This window comes from Schistocerca piceifrons, chromosome 3 (genome assembly GCF_021461385.2).
Source record: "Schistocerca piceifrons isolate TAMUIC-IGC-003096 chromosome 3, iqSchPice1.1, whole genome shotgun sequence".
Lineage (NCBI taxonomy): Eukaryota > Metazoa > Arthropoda > Insecta > Orthoptera > Acrididae > Schistocerca > Schistocerca piceifrons.
The window spans coordinates 745,779,810-745,801,614 of record NC_060140.1 but is presented as its reverse complement, the minus strand read 5'-3'; the positions used below and the strand labels follow the sequence as shown (position 1 = coordinate 745,801,614).

Genomic DNA, 21,805 nt, shown 5'->3' with positions numbered 1-21,805 from the left:
AAAACAATGAAAGCAAATGTCTTAAACATGGCAACAGTAAGTCCAACATGTACAACTACAAACTCCTGAATACACATCTGTATGCCTCTCAATACAAAAGTGCTGTTTTAGAGACAGCACTGTCAGAGCATGATGCTTTAAAAATAGGCATAAATTATTTCATCATAATAAAGGACACCCAGAAAAATCTTACATGATTAATCATCATATCATGTTTAGAAATTTCTTCAATACAGCAAAATTAAAGTGTGGGCTGTTAGTTACAATAAATAACTTGAATATAGAAATGCTGAACCAGAACGAGATTTATTTACAATTTGATAAATATATATATACACAACATTACCTCACACACTGCACAAAGTGAATCAAAGTGAATGTGGTAGATACCAATGAGAGATTAACTTAAACTTAGCTACTTAGCATAATATCCACCACAGTGTCTACACTATACTCGAAGCACTCCTGCTCCCACACAGCCACCTCCCTCACTCCCCCCCCCCCCCCTCACCCCCCCCCCCCTCGCTCGCTGTAGAGCAGAGCTCCAGGAACGTAGGGGAACTGGCAGTGAACTTGACATCTTATCAGTTGTACAGACTAGTGTGGTTGTGGTTTGTGAAGCTCGAAGGATCACCTAGTGAGATGATACGGTGACAGTATTATAACTGCGGTGTACAGTTTGTTGACCTCACTCATCACCTTTGGTGAAGGAAGATAGGTGCTGTGCTTGTAGGTCATCATCGGCAAACAGGAAACTGGCTGCACATTGTTGAGTGAACTGTTGTAGGCTTCTGGATGACAGTTCTTGATGTGGTGCGACTTCTTGTGCTTGATGCCATAGTGCTGTTCTGGTATCCATAAATCGGTTGGAGATTTGCACTTTGCAATACCCAGTAGATTTTTTAGGATTAGTACTTTCCTTTCTCTTCTCTTACGGCATTTATCTTAGATTGTGAAACCAGGCAATTATCATTTAAGGGGACCACACCGTGGTTCAGGTCGAAAAAAATCGATTTTCGCTTTTCATCGTATTTCGATAGATTAAGATTTTATTTAAGTACTCTGAAAAGGATTTTGCTGAAAAAAAAATTTTTCAAACATTTAAAGAGCATTTTCCTACCACGTGTGTTTATGTGCCACATCCACTTTTCTGTCACCTACTTTTCTGCATGTATTTTAGATCTTCATATCCCCTACATTGCATGTTAGGGATTTTTTTACTCCAGAATGTGTTGGCTATCCTTCAAATGCAATGGGCGGTACTCTTTTGTTTCAGCTGTTTGTAAACAACACGCTTTCAAACACGCGGTTAGTTTTGTTCAAGTGTGATTGCGAGTAGTTGTTATACTTAAGTTTGCAGTGCTTGTTTACAAATATACTCACCTCTTTCATGGCTATTTATATAGAAGCTCCTGCAAGTTAAGCCTATACCTAACGTCCTCCACTGATAAGCCATGTCATGGATTGTGTCTATCAGGGGAAAATTCGTGGTGCAAATACAATAGGGCTCAGGCAATTAGAGAATCTTATTCTCACCAGCATTCTCTTCCTGCTGCTGTTATTACAGCAATTAAATCTATTTTCAGAGACTTGGCTCATCCTGACCTTCTAAGGAAATGTCTGCATGGGGAGACACACAACCCAAATGAACGTTTCAATAGCATAATTTGGAACCACCTTCCTAAAACTGTATTTGTAGGCATACAATGAAATTAGGAGTTCATGATGCTGTTATTACATTCAATTGTGGTAATGTTGGAAAGTGTTGGGTACTGAAAAATCTGGGAATTAATCCTGGTGAAAATATGATCACTGGGCTGCAGCATTGCGATAAAATGAGGATAGCCAATGCAGACAGGTCTGCATCTAATATGGCCAAGAAAGCAAGTCAAACATCCAGGAAGGTGAAAAAGAAGCTGGAAGACCTGATAGAGGCCAAAGAATGGCCATCTTATGAAGCAGGCTAGTTTTAATTAACTGTAAGTAACAAATTTCAAAAATTTTTTTCTTTAAAGTCAGTTTCTCGCAAATTAAAATTTTCAGTACATATGCCCCATTATATCAGAAATTATCATAGATAACTGAATGAAATTTTCAGAGACTCTGCATAACATAAAAAGCCACCTCTGGTACTACATTCATTAGGATTACCCCGTTAGGAAGTTCACATAAAATATTTTCTGCAGAAAAAAAGTTAATATTTTTTGTTAATAAATTTAAAAAAGTATTTCTTAAAAACTATAAAATGGATAAAGTAGATTTTAGTACAGTTGACTCTATTAGCATCATGTAACATACAGCGAAAATATTAGGGTCCTGCATCAAATAGTTTTTTCAGACATGGGTCAAATACTTGCTTAAATTAACATGGATTAGATAGGCAGGGTGTGGTACCCTTAACTGTGAAAGATTTTCTAAAATATATTCTGGAGATATATAATGGTTTGGATGAGGTGACAATGTTTTTATTGTTCCTGCTCATACTCAGTGTCTGCTACCATTTTGCATTTCTGGAAGTCTTGCATAATTTTCCAGTAACTTATTCAGTCCCCTTCCTCAGCCATGCTGTGAGTAAGTGTATTTCCAGTTTGTAATGACATAAGAGAGAGGTGCCTTTTTAGGATCCATTTTTCTTCTCAGTGTCACCAGTTTAGGGTACATTAGCCTCAATAAATAAGATGCATATAGAAATACTGAGCTAGAACATATTTATTTACAGCTTTGTAAATACACACAACATTAACTCAGGCACTGTACAAGAAGTGAATGTATGGTACCAGAGAGAATCTAACTTAGCTGCTTGGTACAAACAGAGATATTATTGGTGCACTAAAAATTTTACTCTCTATTCAAAGCACTTCTCCTTCCATAAAACTATTGCATAAAAAGGTTCATGAATACAAACCAGAAAATTATAGAACTGTACCTGTTCTGCCAGTTATATCAAAAATATGTGAATGAACGGAACAGAGAGACCCACTGCATTCCTGATGAAACATGGGGTAGTAAGTTAAAGCCTATTTGCGTTCCAGAAAGACCAGTGTACTGTAGACGCAATCGTAGATCAAGTGGGGACTGGACTAACAGCACCGCTGCTTCGAGTGAAAAATTACATTCTGGCTCTTGGCAACAGTGTATTGTGTGGCCTTGCTTTGGAATATCAGTCTGTTTGGCTTGGAATGTGCTGCTGTACCTATGGTGCGAGTTTCAGTACACTGGTTCCACTTACACACCAGCCTACTCCACGTCTACAACCTTGGGACAACTTGTCTATTCAACATTAAAGCTTCAACCATTCCATGCCAATCCACCTGCAAAGCAGTCTACCATCAGTAAGTGCATTCATGACAGCACATAGGATAATTGATGACGGTGCAAAATTTGCCACTCTCCTGAACTACCTTGGGGACCAGGTGGATTTGATTAGTCACTTACTTTCACACCAACCACAGCAAACAAGTATGATACAGCCAAATCTCTGCTGCTCCAGAGTTTCATAGACATCAGAACAGCAACTCAGACAAGTTATTAATGAGGAAGCCAGTGGTTGACAGCACTCCTTTACAACTATGGCACTACCTCAGAACCCTGATGGATACAAACCTAGTGCCTGACTAGGCTCTGGGAACTTAGTGGGTCATTAAACTACCCTCACAGGTGCAACTCTGTGCATGAACAGGAACCCCTTGGTGTGAAATTATGGCTCACTGATAGAATACATTACTTCAGCCAGCACTGACAAAGCATCAGTTATCCAGCTACAAGTGCACAAATCACTGCCTCACAACCACCTCACCACGCAACTCGCTATGACACTGCCAAGGCCAACAGAGTTCACCTGACTCCACCTGAATTTCCAGCACCAGTCACCATGAAGGACACACACACACACACACACACACACACACACACACACACACACACACCCGCGCGCGCGCACTCTCTCTCTCTCTCTCTCTCTCTCTCTCTCTCTCTCTCTCTCTCTCTCTCTCCCTCTCTCCTGGTAGTTTCACTCTCAGTTCAGGAATGTGGTTCATAACTGTCAGCTATCATGTGTGTTGCAAAACTCCAACAGCAGTCTGCAGCAGGTGCACTGGGTAACTCTCATCAGTCAAGCTGCCTTCATGCACAGAACGTAGTCATCACAGACAAGACCTTCCAGCTATCACCCCTGCCTGTTTGACTGCACAGCACAAAACTACCTACTTGTTGATACAGGCACTGATGTCAGTACTTCACCCCTGACAGGCACACCCTGTCTTGCTGTCACAGCGCACATTCTACTTCACAAGGCAAATGACATTACAGTCGCTGTGTACAACCCAACTACCGTCAATGTCAATCTGGGTTCTGACAACCCATTACCGTGGGCCTTCCTTATCACTAATGTCACAGAACCCATCCTTGGTGCAAACTTCTTACTACACTACCAGACCTGGTTCGCTGAGTTTTACTTCATCAGGACAGTGGTCAACCCATCATCGGCGTCATCAGTGAAAACTCCCCTCAACTGGATCTGTGTCGATCTCTGATGGCCCTCTCACCATCAATCCTCATGAGCACCTCTCTGAGTCTTACTATTCTTGATGAGTCATTATTTTAACATGTGCCTCTCCAACACTTGTATGTGGCATAAAAACAACCACCTTTGCAACATATTGCTACAGTTGCTATTGCACTGAAAGATGCATGGCATGATCTCACCAGCTTATATCATTGTCATGCACCCCCGTCTATATCAGGTTCAACCCATGAGCCATTGACGCTATTCTCTCTCCTGACAGTGCCATTGTGCACCTTGCAGACTGACTCAACCAGCCCACTGGATATCATGCCAAGGTTAGTGAAGGGCTGTTATAAGATACTGTGCATGAACCCACCAGTGCAACTGACAAGCCTGCCTCATATTTCCCTCCACCCCTTCTGCTCAGTGCTGTCTGTAACAGAACTGTACATTGAATCGTCACCACCTCAGGTCCACCTGCTCGACACCTTCTCCCAAAAACTACATGCTGCAAAGGCTGCCATAGATGAACTATTAAAATGAGCAATTGTCCACCCCTCTCATAGTGCATGGGCATCACCCATTAAACTGGTCTTAAAAGAAAGACGGTACTTGACATTTATATGGGTATTAAAGAGCTATTAACTTGCACACCATAATTGACAGTTATCTAATTCCCAATGTGCAAGACTTTGCACACTCTCTTGCAGGCACATCAATCTCCAGTGTGGTAGATTGCAAGAAAGCATAATTACAAATTCCTGAGAGGGAGGAGGACATTCCAGAGGCCTCTGTTGTTATGCGATTTGGCCTTTTTTGAATTTCTCTTCATGCCCTGTGGCTTTAAAACACAGCCCAAACTTGTCAGCACCTTATTGATTGCACCCTGTTCGAACTGCCCTTCTGTTCTGCATATCTTGGCGAGACACCATATTTTACGGACTAAAAGACACACTTTTTTTCTTCAAAAAGTTGTCTCAAAAATTTAGGTGTGTCTTATGCTCAAAATTAATATAAAAATGTCCAGTGTTTGATTTAAAATTCCCGACAGTCTTAGAAATGGCCATATATTTGAAGCTGCAGAGAACCTATCCCTACCTGGCAACAAAGGATTCAACGGGCGGCAGTAGTGCACCAATGTGGCGAACATGAGTTGCAGAGATTCACAAGTTTGCTAACACTGTCTCCCTCCTGCCCTGCAATCACAAACCCAGAACATTGTCTAGCCTATGCTGCATCATTGCAGTCTACTGGGCTAGTAAAGTTGAACTGAAAGTGATTTGTGTTATCAGTAACAATACAATATTTTTATTAGTAGTTAAAAGCAAAATCTATTCATGTGATGCAGGCTGTAAATTGAAAGTAATAGCATCCTATGCTGAAGAACATGAAAACAGAGCAGCTGAGCAGCATTTCAGCCATCCACCAATGACGGGCTTGTAAAAAAAACTGAAAAAAACAACTAAATGTGCATATAGAGGACTGAATGCAAAATGGCCAAAACTACACGATGACGTATTGAAATAGATCCAAGGACACTGTCAAAGTGGCACTTGAATTAACACAAAAGTGATTTAAATACGTGCTTGTAAGTCAGCGCTACAGTGGAACATGACAGGCTTTAAGGGTGGACTTGGTTGGTGCTACAGGTTTATGAAGTGTCATGACTTAGGGTGTGAACCAAAAGCAAAATATCTCAGAAAATGCCACAAGAGTATGAAGAGAAAATATTATCTTTTAATCGCTTTATTATTCAACATCAAAGAAACCCAACATGGAACTAAGCCAATTATCGAATGTGGATGAAATTCCTCTGACCTTTGAGGCACCGAGTAACAGAACTGTTGCCATGAAGTGTGCTAAAACTGTAACTATAAAAAAAGTCGGCATGAAAAAATGCACTACACTATTGTCATTTCATGTTGTGCTTACGGTACCAAACTTTATCCAGTGATCATTTTCAAGTGCAAAACATGGTCCGAAATACTGCCAGTTGGTGGTGTTCAACTACATGATTAGGGTTGGATGGATGGATGGATGGATGGATGAGGCTGGTATGAAATTACGGATTAACAGAATGTGGGAGCGAAGGGAGGTGCTTTAGTGAAGAAGAGCTCTCTTGTTGTGATAGAGTAGTCTTTTGAAAAATTCTGTGAATGAGAAATTGAAAAAGGGAAATACAGAGCTTGCTGTCATTCTGGGAGGACTTACTGCACAATTACAACCAACATCTGCATTTCTTCTCACAGAAACTGTCTAATTCTCAAAGGAAATGATTCATCTTTGAACATGAACTGCTCTGTGGGGACTCAGCTAATCACTCTCTCACGAGTGAAAAATACATCTCTGCTTCCCAACAGCAGTATATTTTGTGGAGTCTCTTTGGAATAAGTCTGTCCTCAGACTTGGACTGCCCCAGTCATGTTTAGGTAAGCTCTACACATGGTAATAAATCACTGCTTATACCAGCTGTATGTGTATGGCTTATATTCCTTTACTGCCACTGTAGCAAGGAACTACAGCCTCATCGAGGATGTCATAAACAACTTAGACATGAAATAGAAAAAGTGTAGGACTATTAATGGGTATCTCAAAGGTGTTTGGTTGTGTGGGCCATAAAACATTAGCATAACGTTAGTTGTGCATGGGGCAAGAGGAAATCCTATACCTTGTTATGTTTCATAAAACAGGAGCCAATGTACAGAAGCTATAAAAACAGCAGGAGAGATCTTAAATAAGAATAATACATTTCTCTGTGCTGCAAGGAACTATACTTGGTCCATTACTCTTGATGCTATACACAAGTCACATGCCAAACACGGTTAATTCTAACATTATTGTTAGTTATGCAGATGATAAAACTCAACTGTTAAAGGATCTCGCGTCCGTCGTAATTTAATGTATATATTATTATTGTTATTATTATTTTTTGATTGTTGCCGACTTACGTGGTGGGCCTTCATAAAAATGATATTTAAGTTGAACAATGTAATAAACTTTTCATATAAATTTCCTCGGCTAGTCAGTTGACGTTAAAGCAAAAGATCTTTAGTTATTAATTACTATTGCGGCCCACACACGCGCGAGAGTATTTTCTTACCTCCGTTAACCATTGTATTGTAGTCAAGAGTCCTGGCTCTGGGTCTCGGCTATGCTACTGAAAATAAGAATCTTAAAGCTAAGTATTTCTGCAACTTCGTGCGGCTGTGGAGAAAAATTAATATTATGCTAATAGCGGGCAAGTTTTCCGCTTCCGCTAATTTTTCATAAGTTAATATCGCCACGTAATGGCGTCGTTGGCTGCATCGGCCGCTGCGATTGTTGAGCTGTAAATTACTTGAATGCAGGTTAATTCAAGGAAGGCGGACATGAAATCGGGATCACCTCTTACAAATTAAAAGTGCACAATAATATTAAATAGTTATATTATATGTTTAACTCATACAAATATGCTTACATTTGTCAGCACACACAAGATGTCCCTCTAGACACATTCAAGACAAGCGAAGAAGAAAGGTCGACTAAAAAATTAACAAAAGAGTGTAACTTGTCGTCTCTTTAGATCATTCTGTCATAAATTATTTCTTTGCAATCTAAACCTACACAGAGAAATTATTATTTTACAGCTACATGATAAAAATTTGGCAGTGGGGACGCTATATTGCCCCCCGAAATGTTTGTGTCATAAAAAATGTTCGTGTTTTTTGACACAAATATTTCCACTTTCATGTCCACAGTGTCCACACGCAGATTTTTCTTTCACAGTTTACATATGTCACATCGTATGTTGTAATTACTGAGGTGCGTTGCACACAAAGTGTAATACAGATGAAGTTCAAGGTATACAACCACGAGTTAGTCCGGAATATTTGAAGTCCCAGGGGTGTCAACTGTTCGCTCCCCATTTGGCGCGGCCGTAGGGAAACCTGGGGAAAACCAAGCGCGGAGCGACAGACTAACTGCTTTGGTCACTTTCACTTAATTGTTTCTGGAATGTCATTGGAGTACAGGATGTGCATACAAATATTTTTGTTGCACTATGCAAAAAATGAGGTCATTAAAACAATTGATTGCGGTGTCGTTGATGAACTACGCCGCGACGTTTGGCTCGCGACGGCGTCGGTTGGTGTGTTCGGTGCTCGGCGTTCGCGGCGGCTGCGGAGAGGTCAACGCCCGCTCGACGCCAGCGTGTGTCTCGCCGTCGCGGAATGTCAGAATCAGCTGATCGGCTGCACGGTTGGCGATGCGCTTCTGTCTCGCCCGACCGTGGCGGAGTGGGATGATATTCGCCTCCCGCTCTTGCTGGCAGGAGTCAGCTCTGCTACGCATCTCCGACGTAGTACATGAAACACACACACAACCAACGTAATATTTGTTTCCCGCTGCAGATGGTTACGCTAGTGGGAAGGAGCATTTATTAGTGCGGCAGTTGTTGTTAAGTTTTCGCCAGTTTCCAAGTGTCAAGCTAGCACTGTCTTGCAGAATACATGACATGGACCTTCTCCCGTGAATGCGGTTTTGATGCAATACTGTTTCCATTACACGTCAGTTTTTGTCTTGATACAATTATTTATGTTTTCGCCGCACTCGCAGGCACTGGTGAGTGTCCCAGTATGAGTTTAGCACAAACATTCGCCGTTTCTGCGGTCGCTGTTTTGCAACAGTCCACGCATCGCATTCCAATCTCGCATTGTTGTACTCACTGAAATTACAGTCTGTCCCAAAAATATTGACTGTGGGTTCACTTCACGTTAACAGTTCACATTTATAAGCAAATTCACAGTTTTTCGTGCGTAATATTGGCGTTTGGCGTCCTCACCGCTGTTGAACGTTCAATACTAGCACTTCACTGTCCATATCACAGTTTCACCTTCACAGTTTTTCACACTGCTTAAAGTAACTGTTTCGATTAGTTCACAAACACTAATGTATTTCATTCAGTCTGAACTGGATTTTGGTTAGTGCTGGATTTTACCAGTCTCTCGCACTAATTATCTCTTTTTATTTTCCACTTAGAGTCGTACTTGCCTTCAGATTTTTTGACTATACAATTGTATTTCCGTCTCATCTGAGGTAAGTCCCCATGTCATGTCTGCCCACTCATTGCGTACTTGCTCTCCAGAGCCAGGCTCGACTTTACAAAACTTTGCCTCTCGCATTATTGTAGACATTTTATAATCTAGGCCTAGCGTGCAAGTTCCTAGATTAATGTTAGATTTGTGACTTTTGTTTACACTACAAATTCGTGCAAATCTCTGCCTTAGCAGATGGCAATATATTTTAACAGTGCTTAGCGGTAGTCGCGTTTACTGATTTGCTTTGTACTTTGTCCACAACACATGAGGTACCTTGGGTGATGTACACCCTGCACTCATGTTGTTTAGTAAATTATGATTGAGCATATTTCAAAATCGGTATAGACATAAATACATAGAACAACATATACACTATAATATTAAATTTCATAAGTTGCGTTACTACTACAGTTCAAAAATATTCATGACACACTAATGAAAAATTCTTTCGTCATTAAATGCTATTGAAATTTTTTTAATTAATTTTTTTTTTTTTAGCTTTTTTTCAACATGAAATTTTTAAAATATTCTTAAATCTACGTTCACTTTTTTTTCAAAATGCAATTGTTTAAAAATACTATTATTCCTTAACATCTACAAAATTGAATCGCACTAATCTTGTGTGCCTCATTGTCTTTAAATGTTACACTAAAATCGGAACATTTACACACACAAAAAATACACTATAAACTTAACCTACTACACACAAATGTAAACGTTGCTCTACTGAGCGAACTTCTTTAAGTATTTGTAAGTATTTTTCTTGTTTCCTTCGTAACTGCCTCCTTCTTTGACCACGAGATGGTGTAGTTTGCGTGACAGAAGGTATCGTGAGGTACCACTTCGATGTTATAGGTGTAGCCCTCGATAACACCGGGTTTTTCCGAAAACACATTCTCATAATCTGTAAGTAGCTGAGTCAATTCGTTTTGTTGTGCTTCAGTCAAATGTTCTGACTCCCTAACTTTCATGGCTATCAGTTTCCTTTTTTCCTCTCTGTCTTCAGTAATAAACTCCTTATAACATGCTTGTCTTGTACTTAAGTCAGAATATAAATTCATTACCTGTATTCCTTCGAATCTCGTTTGAAAGCTCCGGCAATATTTACCGTGCACTTCCCGTGTCCTCAACAACGGCAAAATTACACGTCTGTCCTCATTCATAAGGCTTACTTCCCCACACAAGAGGTCGATTTTTGCGTCCCTCTGGCGTAAAAATTCCATCCCCAGGATGCAAGCAACACCTAATCCCTTAACTACTAGGAACGAGCTTTTCATTGCTTCATTTCCTACCGTAAACTCGACTTGCACCTGGTGCTTTATGATACGAGATCGTGCACCTATTGCACCTGTTACACGACAATTCTTCACTGGCAATACTGGTATTCTATTATTTTCACTCAAGTACTTGTAAAAATTTGCACTCATGACATTGGTTGACGCACCGGTATCGACTATTATGTGTATTGGTGCTCCATACATATCTGCTTGCAATATAGCCTGCACAACACTTTTGTCGGTTCGGTTACATGTCTGCGGTATGTCTACAAGTTCCTTTTCTATTTTTGTTCCTTCATTGTATCTCAGCATACAAAGTTTATGGCTGTCATCCGTGAATGTGCCCTCACTACACCATCCTGCAGCCAACAACGGAGAGCGTATTGTGGCTGTCTTTAGTTTAACGGATGAGCATTAGTGTGTTGACAGTTGTCTGTCACTTCCACTAACCTCACATTGTGGTTCTGGTTGTTGTTGTTGCTACTGCTGAGTTGGCCGCCCTGCCTCCCCGATGGTGTATTTTGATATTGTGTATGGCTCTGGTTTTGTGGTGGTCGGTTGTAACTCCCTGACATGTTCTGTGACGGACCTGGGTTGGCGTTCCATTGTGGCACTGTGTTTTGTTGCCACTGTGGTGTCGGTTCGTTACGACCACGCCACTGGTTTCGGTTGTTCCGCCATTACTCATGCGTCCATCATGATGTCTCTTTCGATTTTCACGATTATAACCATTGCCGTTATAACCATTGCCATTGTTTGTGCCTCGATTCTGTTGCCGGTGCTCTTGCCTATTCCCGTTACCATTTGGTTCTAAGTTACTACCATTACTGTAGCTGCTATTGTAATCGGCTTTTTGTTGATTACAGCCTGCATGGTTCCACTTGTTTTCGGTTTTCATATCTTCGATCAATAAGTCAACAGAATCCACTATTTCCATGAATTGTTCTATATCGTATTCCGGCACATTGATGAAATATCTTTTAATTTCACTGGGCAACTTCATTTTTATTAATCTGATTATATCACGATCGGACATTGGCTCGTCCCAGTACCTGGTTTTGTTTATATACTTTTCGAAATATTTGCGTAACGTTCCCATCTTAGGATTGTACATTTCTGGACTGTACAACTCCTTTCGTAGTCTTTCTTGGACGCTATCGGACCAGAATTTTTGCAAGAATGCACCTTCAAACTGTTGCATCGTTAGACATTTTTCGGACACGTCGGTGGCCCACAGTGCCGCGTCACCTTGAATAAAGGAGACCACGAACTGTATTCTTTGTCTTTCCGTCCATGTCCTGGGAAACACATTCCTGAAGCTCTTAATAAATACAACAGGGTGGACATTTCGTTTTTCGCTATTGAAGGGTTGGAATGTCCTGTGTTTTATTACATTGTCCTCTTTTTTGCACATCTGATTGCTACATTCTGGGACATTCATCACTTCGTGATGTGCGCTGCACGGTATCGCGTGTTGTTCGTGCTCATAATTCGCATTAGGTTGCGGTTGCGCACTCGCACCCTGCCTACCGTCAGCGTTATTATAGTAATCAGTACGTGGAGTCGGATTCATGATCTGTCCACCACTGTTTACATTGCTTTCCAACGCAGACAGTCCCCGCGCGACCTCCTGTTGCCAATTTGGCAACTCCGCAGTCACACGGGACTTAATCTGTGTTAATTCGGCATGTAGTGCGGCAGCGCTGGCGTCAATATTTACACTCGCGGCCGCAGTCGCTTGTTCTACAGCTGTTTTTACGTCGCTTTCAATCTTTGCAGATATCTCGCGATCCTTTACTTCTAGCCATTCATTTAATTCTTTTTCTACTTTTTGAGCTTGCACTTCCAAATATGCGTCAATACTTTTCCGTGCATCTATCTCCACATTATCTACGCGGTTGGTTAAAGTCTGGACATTATCTTCAAGCCTAGCCTGCGATATCTGTAATTTTTGCATTTCGCCGGCTAAGCTTTGCGCAAGATCGGGTATTTCTTTGCACGCATCCCGCATCTCGGCTAGTTCGCTTTGGATACTGTCAAGTTTTGCTTCACTGCGCTGCTCTTGCTCAATGAGCTTTTGCATTAATTTTTTCTCCTGCTCATGCAACATCTGAGCCAGTTTTTCGTCTCTTTGTTTTTCCCTCTGTTCTGACATTCTTTCCTTTTCCCTTTCTTTCAGTTCTCTTTGTTGCTCTTGCTCATGGAGCATCTGAGCCAGTTTCTGATCTCTTTCCCTATCTCTTTCTTCTAACCTGTGCAGAAATTCTGCAAATGGGTCTGCAATCGGTGAGCATACTGGTGCCCCGCTTAATCTAGCACTCGATTGGCCCCCCTGCCCAGGCAGTGGAGTTGTTACTCTATTCCCATTCTGCTGTGGAGCGTCATTCACCGTCCACAGATCCTCGCCCCCCGCTCCGGAAATTATGTTATCCGAGGCGGTGGCTTGGGATTCGTTTACGTATTGCAAATGATCCTCACTTTCCATATTAACAGAATTTTGTTCTTTTGGTACGGATGCTTTAGGTTGTCCTATCTTACCCATACTAAATTCACTTTAAGCCACTGACGAATCTTTAACACTGGTACACACACGATTAATTATCCCCTCCAAAAATAAACACATAAATACACAAAACGAATAATTATCCCTCCAAAAATAAACACATAAATACACAAAACACCGAAGGTATCTCATGTGCACATGGGTTCGATATTCCGCACAGAGCTACACAGGATGCTTGCACAATAGGCCTTATCTTACTTATTTTTCTTTCTCGCAATCCTTTTTCTTTTCTACACTTTTTCTTCTCCAGATCTCCTCAGGGTGTGGTTTTGTTGTTGTACATGTAAAAGAATTCATACAAGCATTAATATTTTACAACAATTAGACACATACATAATTACATTCATTACAATAGAATCATATTAATCAGGCCCCAAAGTTGCGGCGCCAATCTCGCGTCCGTCGGCCGTTGTAATTTAATGTATATATTATTATTGTTATTATTATTTTTTGATTGTTGCCGACTTACGTGGTGGGCCTTCATAAAAATGATATTTAAGTTGAACAATGTAATAAACTTTTCATATAAATTTCCTCGGCTAGTCAGTTGACGTTAAAGCAAAAGATCTTTAGTTATTAATTACTATTGCGGCCCACACACGCGCGAGAGTATTTTCTTACCTCCGTTAACCATTGTATTGTAGTCAGAGTCCTGGCTCTGGGTCTCGGCTATGCTACTGAAAATAAGAATCTTAAAGCTAAGTATTTCTGCAACTTCGTGCGGCTGTGGAGAAAAATTAATATTATGCTAATAGCGGGCGAGTTTTCCGCTTCCGCTAATTTTTCATAAGTTAATATCGCCACGTAATGGCGTCGTTGGCTGCATCGGCCGATGCGATTGTTGAGCTGTAAATTACTTGAATGCAGGTTAATTCAAGGAAGGCGGACATGAAATCGGGATCACCTCTTACAAATTAAAAGTGCACAATAATATTAAATAGTTATATTATATGTTTAACTCATACAAATATGCTTACATTTGTCAGCACACACAAGATGCCCCTCTAGACACATTCAAGACAAGCGAAGAAGAAAGGTCGACTAAAAAATTAACAAAAGAGTGTAACTTGTCGTCTCTTTAGATCATTCTGTCATAAATTATTTCTTTGCAATCTAAACCTACACAGAGAAATTATTATTTTACGGCTACATGATAAAAATTTGGCAGTGGGGACGCTATAAGGACTGAAAAATCTAGAAGTAAAAGGCATTTTGGAAATAATTAAGGTTTTCAGAAATAAATTTACGCAATATTATTAAAACACCTTGTTTAAATTTCAGACTAAAAGACTTGGTAAAACATAGATATTAACATTTGCATTGATAATTACTTACCAGAAAACTCTGTATACACAAAATCTATTGGCATGATAATTTAGGAAAGTGTAAATGAAGGTCAGCACAAATCTATATACTCTGCACAAACCCAGCTATGTAAAACACAAATATTAGGAAAATGACATACCTTATGCTAAGTCAGTCTGCATTAAGCTCTGGTATAATTCTGTGGGGAGCCCCTCTGAAACAAATAAAAACAGACTATTCAAATTGCAGGAAAGAAAAATAAGAATGACAGCAACCCACAATGGAGTGAATCCGGGTGGGTGTTTAAAGCACTTAAGATATTCACCCTATTTGGTATATGCCTTTATGGGTAGCTTCCATGATCTCGCACACACCGCTATGAAATTTGAAGCAAAAGCAAGTTGTTGCGGATCAAAAGCCCTATAAGGAGTCTTGTAAATGTAAAAATTTTTTAAAAAAATATATGAAACATTTTTGATAAAGTTTTTCTGTAATATGTGATATTTTATGCAATAAAGTGTAAGCCAGATTGTAGTATAACACTGTGTGTAATATGTAATATAGTTTACATTAACAACAAAATTCCCTGAAAGTATATATAATGTTGCATAAATGACGTAAGCAAAATTGTGATGTCATGTGATGTAGGCATAGGACTTATGATGTATGTAATTATAGTTTACCTAATGCAAGTTATTAGATGTAGTATTGTATAATTTCTCCATTTATAAACAAATTTGACTTGAGCTATACACTGTACATTGTCAGCATATCCAATAAGCATTATAATTACTATTAGAGTATTGTGTTCGTTAATGGTAATGTTGTGTTCCCAGGTTGCTGAACGCATGCAGTCAATAAGAAATCAAACAAAAGATGAGAGTGAAATTCAGAGATTACTGTTAAAATCTTTTGTTTCAAATGCAAAAGAAATGATACGGAAAACTGGACTTCTAACAGATGCTCAGGTAGAAAGCCTAATCTACAAAAAAATAGAGATGAAAGTTCGGCATGCACCTGAAAGAGATGCTCTCGACACTGTTTATGTGTACAGTAAATACACACCTGAGAAGGGGACTGCACTAAGAAACTGGAAGAATGTTCCTATTTATCCTATTGATGTGTAAGTATAACTAAACAGATAAACTACGTAACTGTATCAGAAAGAGAATTCACCAAAAAGAAAAAAAAGATAAGCTGAATAGCTGGCTATCTTTGACCTTCAGGAGGCAAAATGTTAGCTACTGCCGATGGGTGCACACTGAAGTAACACAGGGGATTAGCTTGCAGAGCTATTTGTCTCTTCCTTGGTAAGGAGAGAGGGATAAGCTGGGGAAGGTTAAAGAGGAAGAGCAGGTTACTCACACTTCAGGGTTAGAAGGACCTATCTGTCGAAGATGCGGGGAGACATGAATATATTGGGCTTTCTTACTTCCCTTCTTACAAGAGGAACATAAATTTAACAGCACAGTACTCACTATTGTCCACTGCACCAGATGAGTCTGATAGTCTATAAAAGAAATGGACGTAGCCTACCTGTCGCCATGGTTTTAGCACTACCTTGTTGCCCCCAGATGATGAAGTTAAGCCAACTAGCTAATCCACTCCTAGTATTAAAAAATTGGGGATGTTAATTTTGTTTTTGGATCCACACACAAACATTTTGGAGAAGTTTCATTTATCATCACACACAAAACACACAATTCTGTCATTCAGTTTTATAAATAACAAAAACATTTGCAGAAAACCTACTTTCTGAGCTTCAGTATTCACAAAATCAATGACAATGTCACCAGTGTGAATATGGACATCATGTTCAGTACTAATCAAAGATAAATTGATGTCTTCTTTGTGACAATGTTGATCAGAGCTAATTAGTTATTTAGAAAAAGATCTTTCACATCTCTCCTGATCCCCTCCCTCCCTTCAAAGGTCAAAGGTAGCATCCATTTTGCGAAATGTATTGGACAGAGTTTAAATTACGTGGTTGGCTGGGTTTGGCATCAAATTTGAAAGGCCCGCCTTTTATTGAACCTGGTTTGTTTGGAAACACCTTTTTAGATATCAAAAGCAAAGTCTCTAACTACCCTTCTCAAGTTTGGTTAATTACTTTAACATTATTCACTTTATCTTATCATTTGAAATTTCAGTTTCAACCTTGTTCTGACTATTTCTTTTTCTTTTTGTGAGGCTGTTTCATTCTTACTGGTTTCACCTTTAGGTAGCATTTACCCTGTACTACTTTGTGAGGACTAGCACTGTGAACAAATCTTATCTCATTCTTTGCACCATGTACAATCATTGTCATATTACCCTATTCAAAATCTGTAATAGCTGTGTGGTTTACAAAGAGATTTGTACGTAGACAAGACCAGTCCATCATCTGGTACCACCATGGCACTAACCTTCAATACTATTCTCAACCTAGACTCCCTGCACCGGTAATACTGGTACATCTCTTTAGCTTATTATCTCCTCAAAAAGCCTCAGTACCATTAATCTCAGCACTTACTACAGGTTGACAGTCCTCTTTAATTTCTATCTATGATTCTCTCCCACACCCCCTCACCTGCTCCCACACCATCCCTCTCCATCTCCCCCACCCCCTCACACCCACCCCCTCTACCTATCCCCCACCCCACCCCAATGAAAATACTGGGTGTGACAGTGGAATTATGGCTGTGTAGTGCTTGAACATGAACAGGGAAGTGACTGGATGGGTGAGGACAGTGACTTACAAAGGTTGGTACCAGAGGGTTACAGGAACGTAGGATATATTGCAGGGAAAGTTCCCACCCACACATTTCAGGAAAGCTGGTGTTGATGGGAAGGATCCATGTAGCACAGGCTGTGAAGCATTCATTGAAATGAAGGATATCAAGTTTGGGAGCGTGTTCAGCAACAGGGTCGTTCACTTGTTTCTTGGTCACAGTTTGTTGGTGACCAGTCATGCGGACAGACAGCTTATTGGTTGTTGTACCTACATGGAATACGGTGCTGTGGTTGCAGCTTAGCTTGTAGACCACATGACTGGTTGCACAGGTAGCACTGCCTTTCGTGCGATAGGTGATGTTAGTGACCGGACTGGAGTAGGTGATGGTGGGAGGATGTATGGGACAAGTCTTGCATCTAGGTCTATTACAGGGGTATGGGTCATCAGGTAAGGGACTGGGAGCAGGGGTTGTGTTAGGATGGACGAGTATATTTTGTAGGTTCAGTGGATGGCGGAATACTACTGTGGGAGGGATGGGAAGGACAGTGGGCAGGACATTTCTCATTTCAGGGCATGACAAGAGATAATCAAAATACTGGACGAGAATGTAATTCAATTGCTACAGTCCTCGGTGGTACTGAGTTACGAGGATAATGCTCCTCTGTGGCCACAGTGGGACTTTGGGAGGTGGTGAGAGACTGGAAAGATACAGCACAGGTGGTTTGTTTTTGTACAAGGTTGGGAGGATAATTACAGTAAGTGAAGGCTTCAGTGAGACCCTCGGTATATTTAAAGAGGGACTGCATGTCACTGCAGATGCGACGACCATGGGTAACTAGGCTGTACAGAAGCGACTGCTTGGAAATGGGTGGCAGCTGTTGAAGTGGAGGTATTGCTGGTGGTTAGTGGGTTTGATATGGACAGAGGTACCGATGGAGCCATCTTTGAGGTGGAGGTCAACATCTAGGGAGGTGGGCTATTGGGTTGATGAGGACCTGGTGAAGCAAATGGGGGAGAAGTTGTTGAGGTTCTGGAGGAATGAGGATAGGGTGTCCTCACCTTTGATCCAGATAGCAAAGATGTCATCAATGAATCTGAACCAGGTGAGGGGTTTAGGATTCCGAGTTTTTAGGAAGGATTCCTCTAGATGGCCCATGAATAGTTTGGCATAGGATGGTGCCATGTGGGTGTCCATAGCCATACCCCGGCTTAGTTTATAGGTAATGCCTTCAAAGGAGAAGTAATTGTGGGTGAGGATATAGTTGGCCATGGCAACTAGGAAGGAGGACACCATGTGGTAAAGGGACAGGGGCAGTGGAGAATGGGTGGGTTCCCGGTAATAGGTTGAATGTGTTGGTCTACGAGAGTAGAGATTCTTTCAGTGGGCGTACAGTAACTGGCCACAATGGGGCATCCTGGGTGGTTAGGTTTATGGACTTTAAGGAAGCACGCAGAAGGTACGAGTGCGAGGAGTGATAGGGGTGAGTAGAGAGATGGACTCTGGGGAGAGGTTTTGGGATGGGCCTAAGGATTTGAGTAGTGACTGGAGATCCCGCTGGATTACTACAATGGTGTTACCATGACAAGGTTTGTAGGTGGAAGTATCAGACAGCTGGCAGAGTCCTTCCACCAGGTAATCCTTGCGGTTCAGAACAACAGTGGTAGAGGCTTTGCCCACAGGTAGGATTATAAGGTCATGATCAGTTATTAGGTGGGAGACTGCGACTTGTTTTGCCGATGTGAGGTTAGTCTGTGAGTTGAGGGATTTGGGTAATGATGGTGAGGCAAGTTCGAGGTTAAGAAATTCTGGAAAGTTAATGGGGTGGTTTGGGAGCAGTGGAGGTGGATCACGGTTGGACACAGAAGTGAACTGAGTTGGGCAAGGTTCAATATTGGTCTTTGGTTGAGTCTGAGTGTTAGGGTTGGTGGCGAAAAAGTGTTTCCACTGTAGGGACCGGGAGAAGGAAAGAAGATCATTAACAAGTCCTGCACTATTGGATTTGGGCGTGGGGCAAAATGTGAGGCTTTTGGAAAGGATTGATATTTCTGTGGGGCTAAGGCATCTGGAGGAAAGGTTCATGACTGTGTTGTGGGTCTGTTTAGGTTATTGATTCTGTATGGTGGTGGGAGGGAGTTTTGGAGGGTGGGATAAGTGTAGTAGCTCTGAGAGAAAGTGTTTGTCAGGTATGAGGTGATGCGGAGGTGGTTTGGATGTTGTTGTAGAGGTGGTGGACAGTGGTACTCCAAGGTGGGGGTAGGAAGTGAGCAGGGTGGGGAGCTTTTTGAGGTGGCATTGTGCATGTTGCTGAAGTTCCTGCAGGGCAAGAGTTTAAATGTGTGTTAGGGTTCCAGGAAATTGGGATTGCATAGCAGGGATTTTGCAGATAGAGTGAAGGTACTGCATGGAGGTTTGGGCTTGATTGATTTGTTTTTACAGGACTATGTTGGGATGAGCTAAGGATTTGCGGAATCTGAACAGGTGGGGGTCATTGCGGAAGGAGGGGTTGCAGACAGAGATAGGTAATTTGATGTTATGGCCATTAGTGAGGATTCCTTGAACCTAGCAACAACGCAGGAACAGTATGTGGGACTGGGATGTGGCTGGGGATAAGGAAACTTTTCTGTATTGACACAGATGGAAGGAGCAAGGATCCATGGTGGTGGAAAAAATGCAAAAGTATATGTAAATAATGTAGAATTATGTCCGAAAAATTTCACAAAAGTACACCCAAATACATGTGAAAAATTCATGAAAAGGATAAAATGGATGCAAAAAGGGGCAAACATGATGAAATCTGAGGGAGTCGACAATAGTGAAAGGCAAAAACTCACTAAAATTGGTGAGAAGTCACAAGGGTCAACGTAAAGAATATCTTCACTGTGGATAGCAGGTCTGAGGGTGGATAAGTGTGAATAAGGGGATGATGGATGACAGATGGGACTGGATGGTGGAATTAGGGGGTGCAAACTGGCATAGAATGGAGAAAGAGAGAGAGAGAGAGAGAGAGAGAGAGAGAGAGAGAGAGTGTGTGTGTGTGTGTGTGTGTGTGTGTGTGTGTGTGTGTGTGTGTGTGTGTACAGGAAATGACACTGGAAGAGTGATCAGTTTGAAAGTATAGGATTAATTATATTGGTGGTAGAAATGAGGGACATAAGATGCTGCACCAACAATCAGTGTGGTTGTGTAGCTATCTGTTGTGCGTAGCCGATACAGTTGATACAGTGTTGCTCATAAGTAGTGTGTGCAGTGCAGTTTGTAAGGCAACAAGAGAAATGCAGGAAAAAAGAGAAAGAGGACGGACATTGAGTATAGTGAGGCAAAAGAAAATAATAGCAAAGTAAAACATCACTGGGTTAGGATCGAAGAAAAGCTGTCGGGCAAAAATCAAACAATGGAAAATCCAGGATGCTGCCACACACCAAATAGTGGAGGTGTTGAGCGCCAATAGGCACAGCAAAAAGACGCTCACAGTTTAAGCTTTTGGCTCATGCAAACGCAACTCACACACATGAATGCAGTCTCAGACAACTGAAACCACGCAGCAAGCAGCAGCACCGGTGCATGATGGGAGTGGTGGCTGGGTGGGAGTAAGGAGGAGCCTGGGGCAGGGGAAGTAGCGGAAAGAAAGAGAAAAAAAAGTCTGGATGTGGTGGTGGAATGATGGCTCCTTATTGCTGGAATGGGAACAGGGAAGGGGCTGGATTGGTGAGGACAGTGACTAACAAAGGTGAGGCCAGGAGGTTTATGGGAATGTAGGTTTCATTGCAGGAAAAGTTCCCACATGTGCAGTCCAGGAAAGCTGGTGTTGATGGGAAGGATCCATATGGCACAAGCTGTAAAGCAGTCATTGAAATGAAGGATGGTCTACTTGTTTCTTGGTCACAGTTGGTCTGTGGCCATTCATGCAGTACAGTGGTTGCAATTTAGTTTCTAAACCACATGACTGGTTTCACAGGTAGTCCTGCCTTTGATGTGATAGGTGATGTTAGGGACTGGAATGGGGGGTGGGAGGGGGGGGGGGGGTGGTGGTGGTGGTGGTGGTGGTGGTGGTGGTGGTGGTGGTGGTGGGAGGATGTATGGGACAGGTCTTGAATCTAGGTCTATTACAGGGGTATGAGCCGTGAGGTAAGAGATTGGGAGCAGGGGTTGTTTAAGGATGGACGAGTATATCGCATACGTTCGGTGGATGGCAACGATGAGAGGTAATCAAAACCCTGGTGGAGAATGTAATTCAGTTGCTCCAGTCCTGGGTGGTACTGAGTTACAAGGGTAATGCTCTTCTACGATCGGGATTGTGGGACTTTGGGAGGCTGTGATAGACTGGAAAGATAAGGCACAGGAGATTTGTTTTTGTACAAGGTTGGGGA

At 41.5% G+C, this 21,805-nt stretch overlaps 1 protein-coding gene across 1 annotated transcript in view; it reads left to right on the top strand.

Moving 5' to 3' along the window:
* The window catches only part of LOC124789366, a 385,815-nt gene that overhangs the window by 355,986 nt on the left and 8,024 nt on the right, over window positions 1-21,805 (top strand). The window contains exon 11 of the mRNA XM_047256693.1: window positions 15,561-15,847. Coding sequence (XP_047112649.1) covers window positions 15,561-15,847 — 287 coding nt within the window. The remainder of the gene's footprint in view (window positions 1-15,560; window positions 15,848-21,805) is intronic.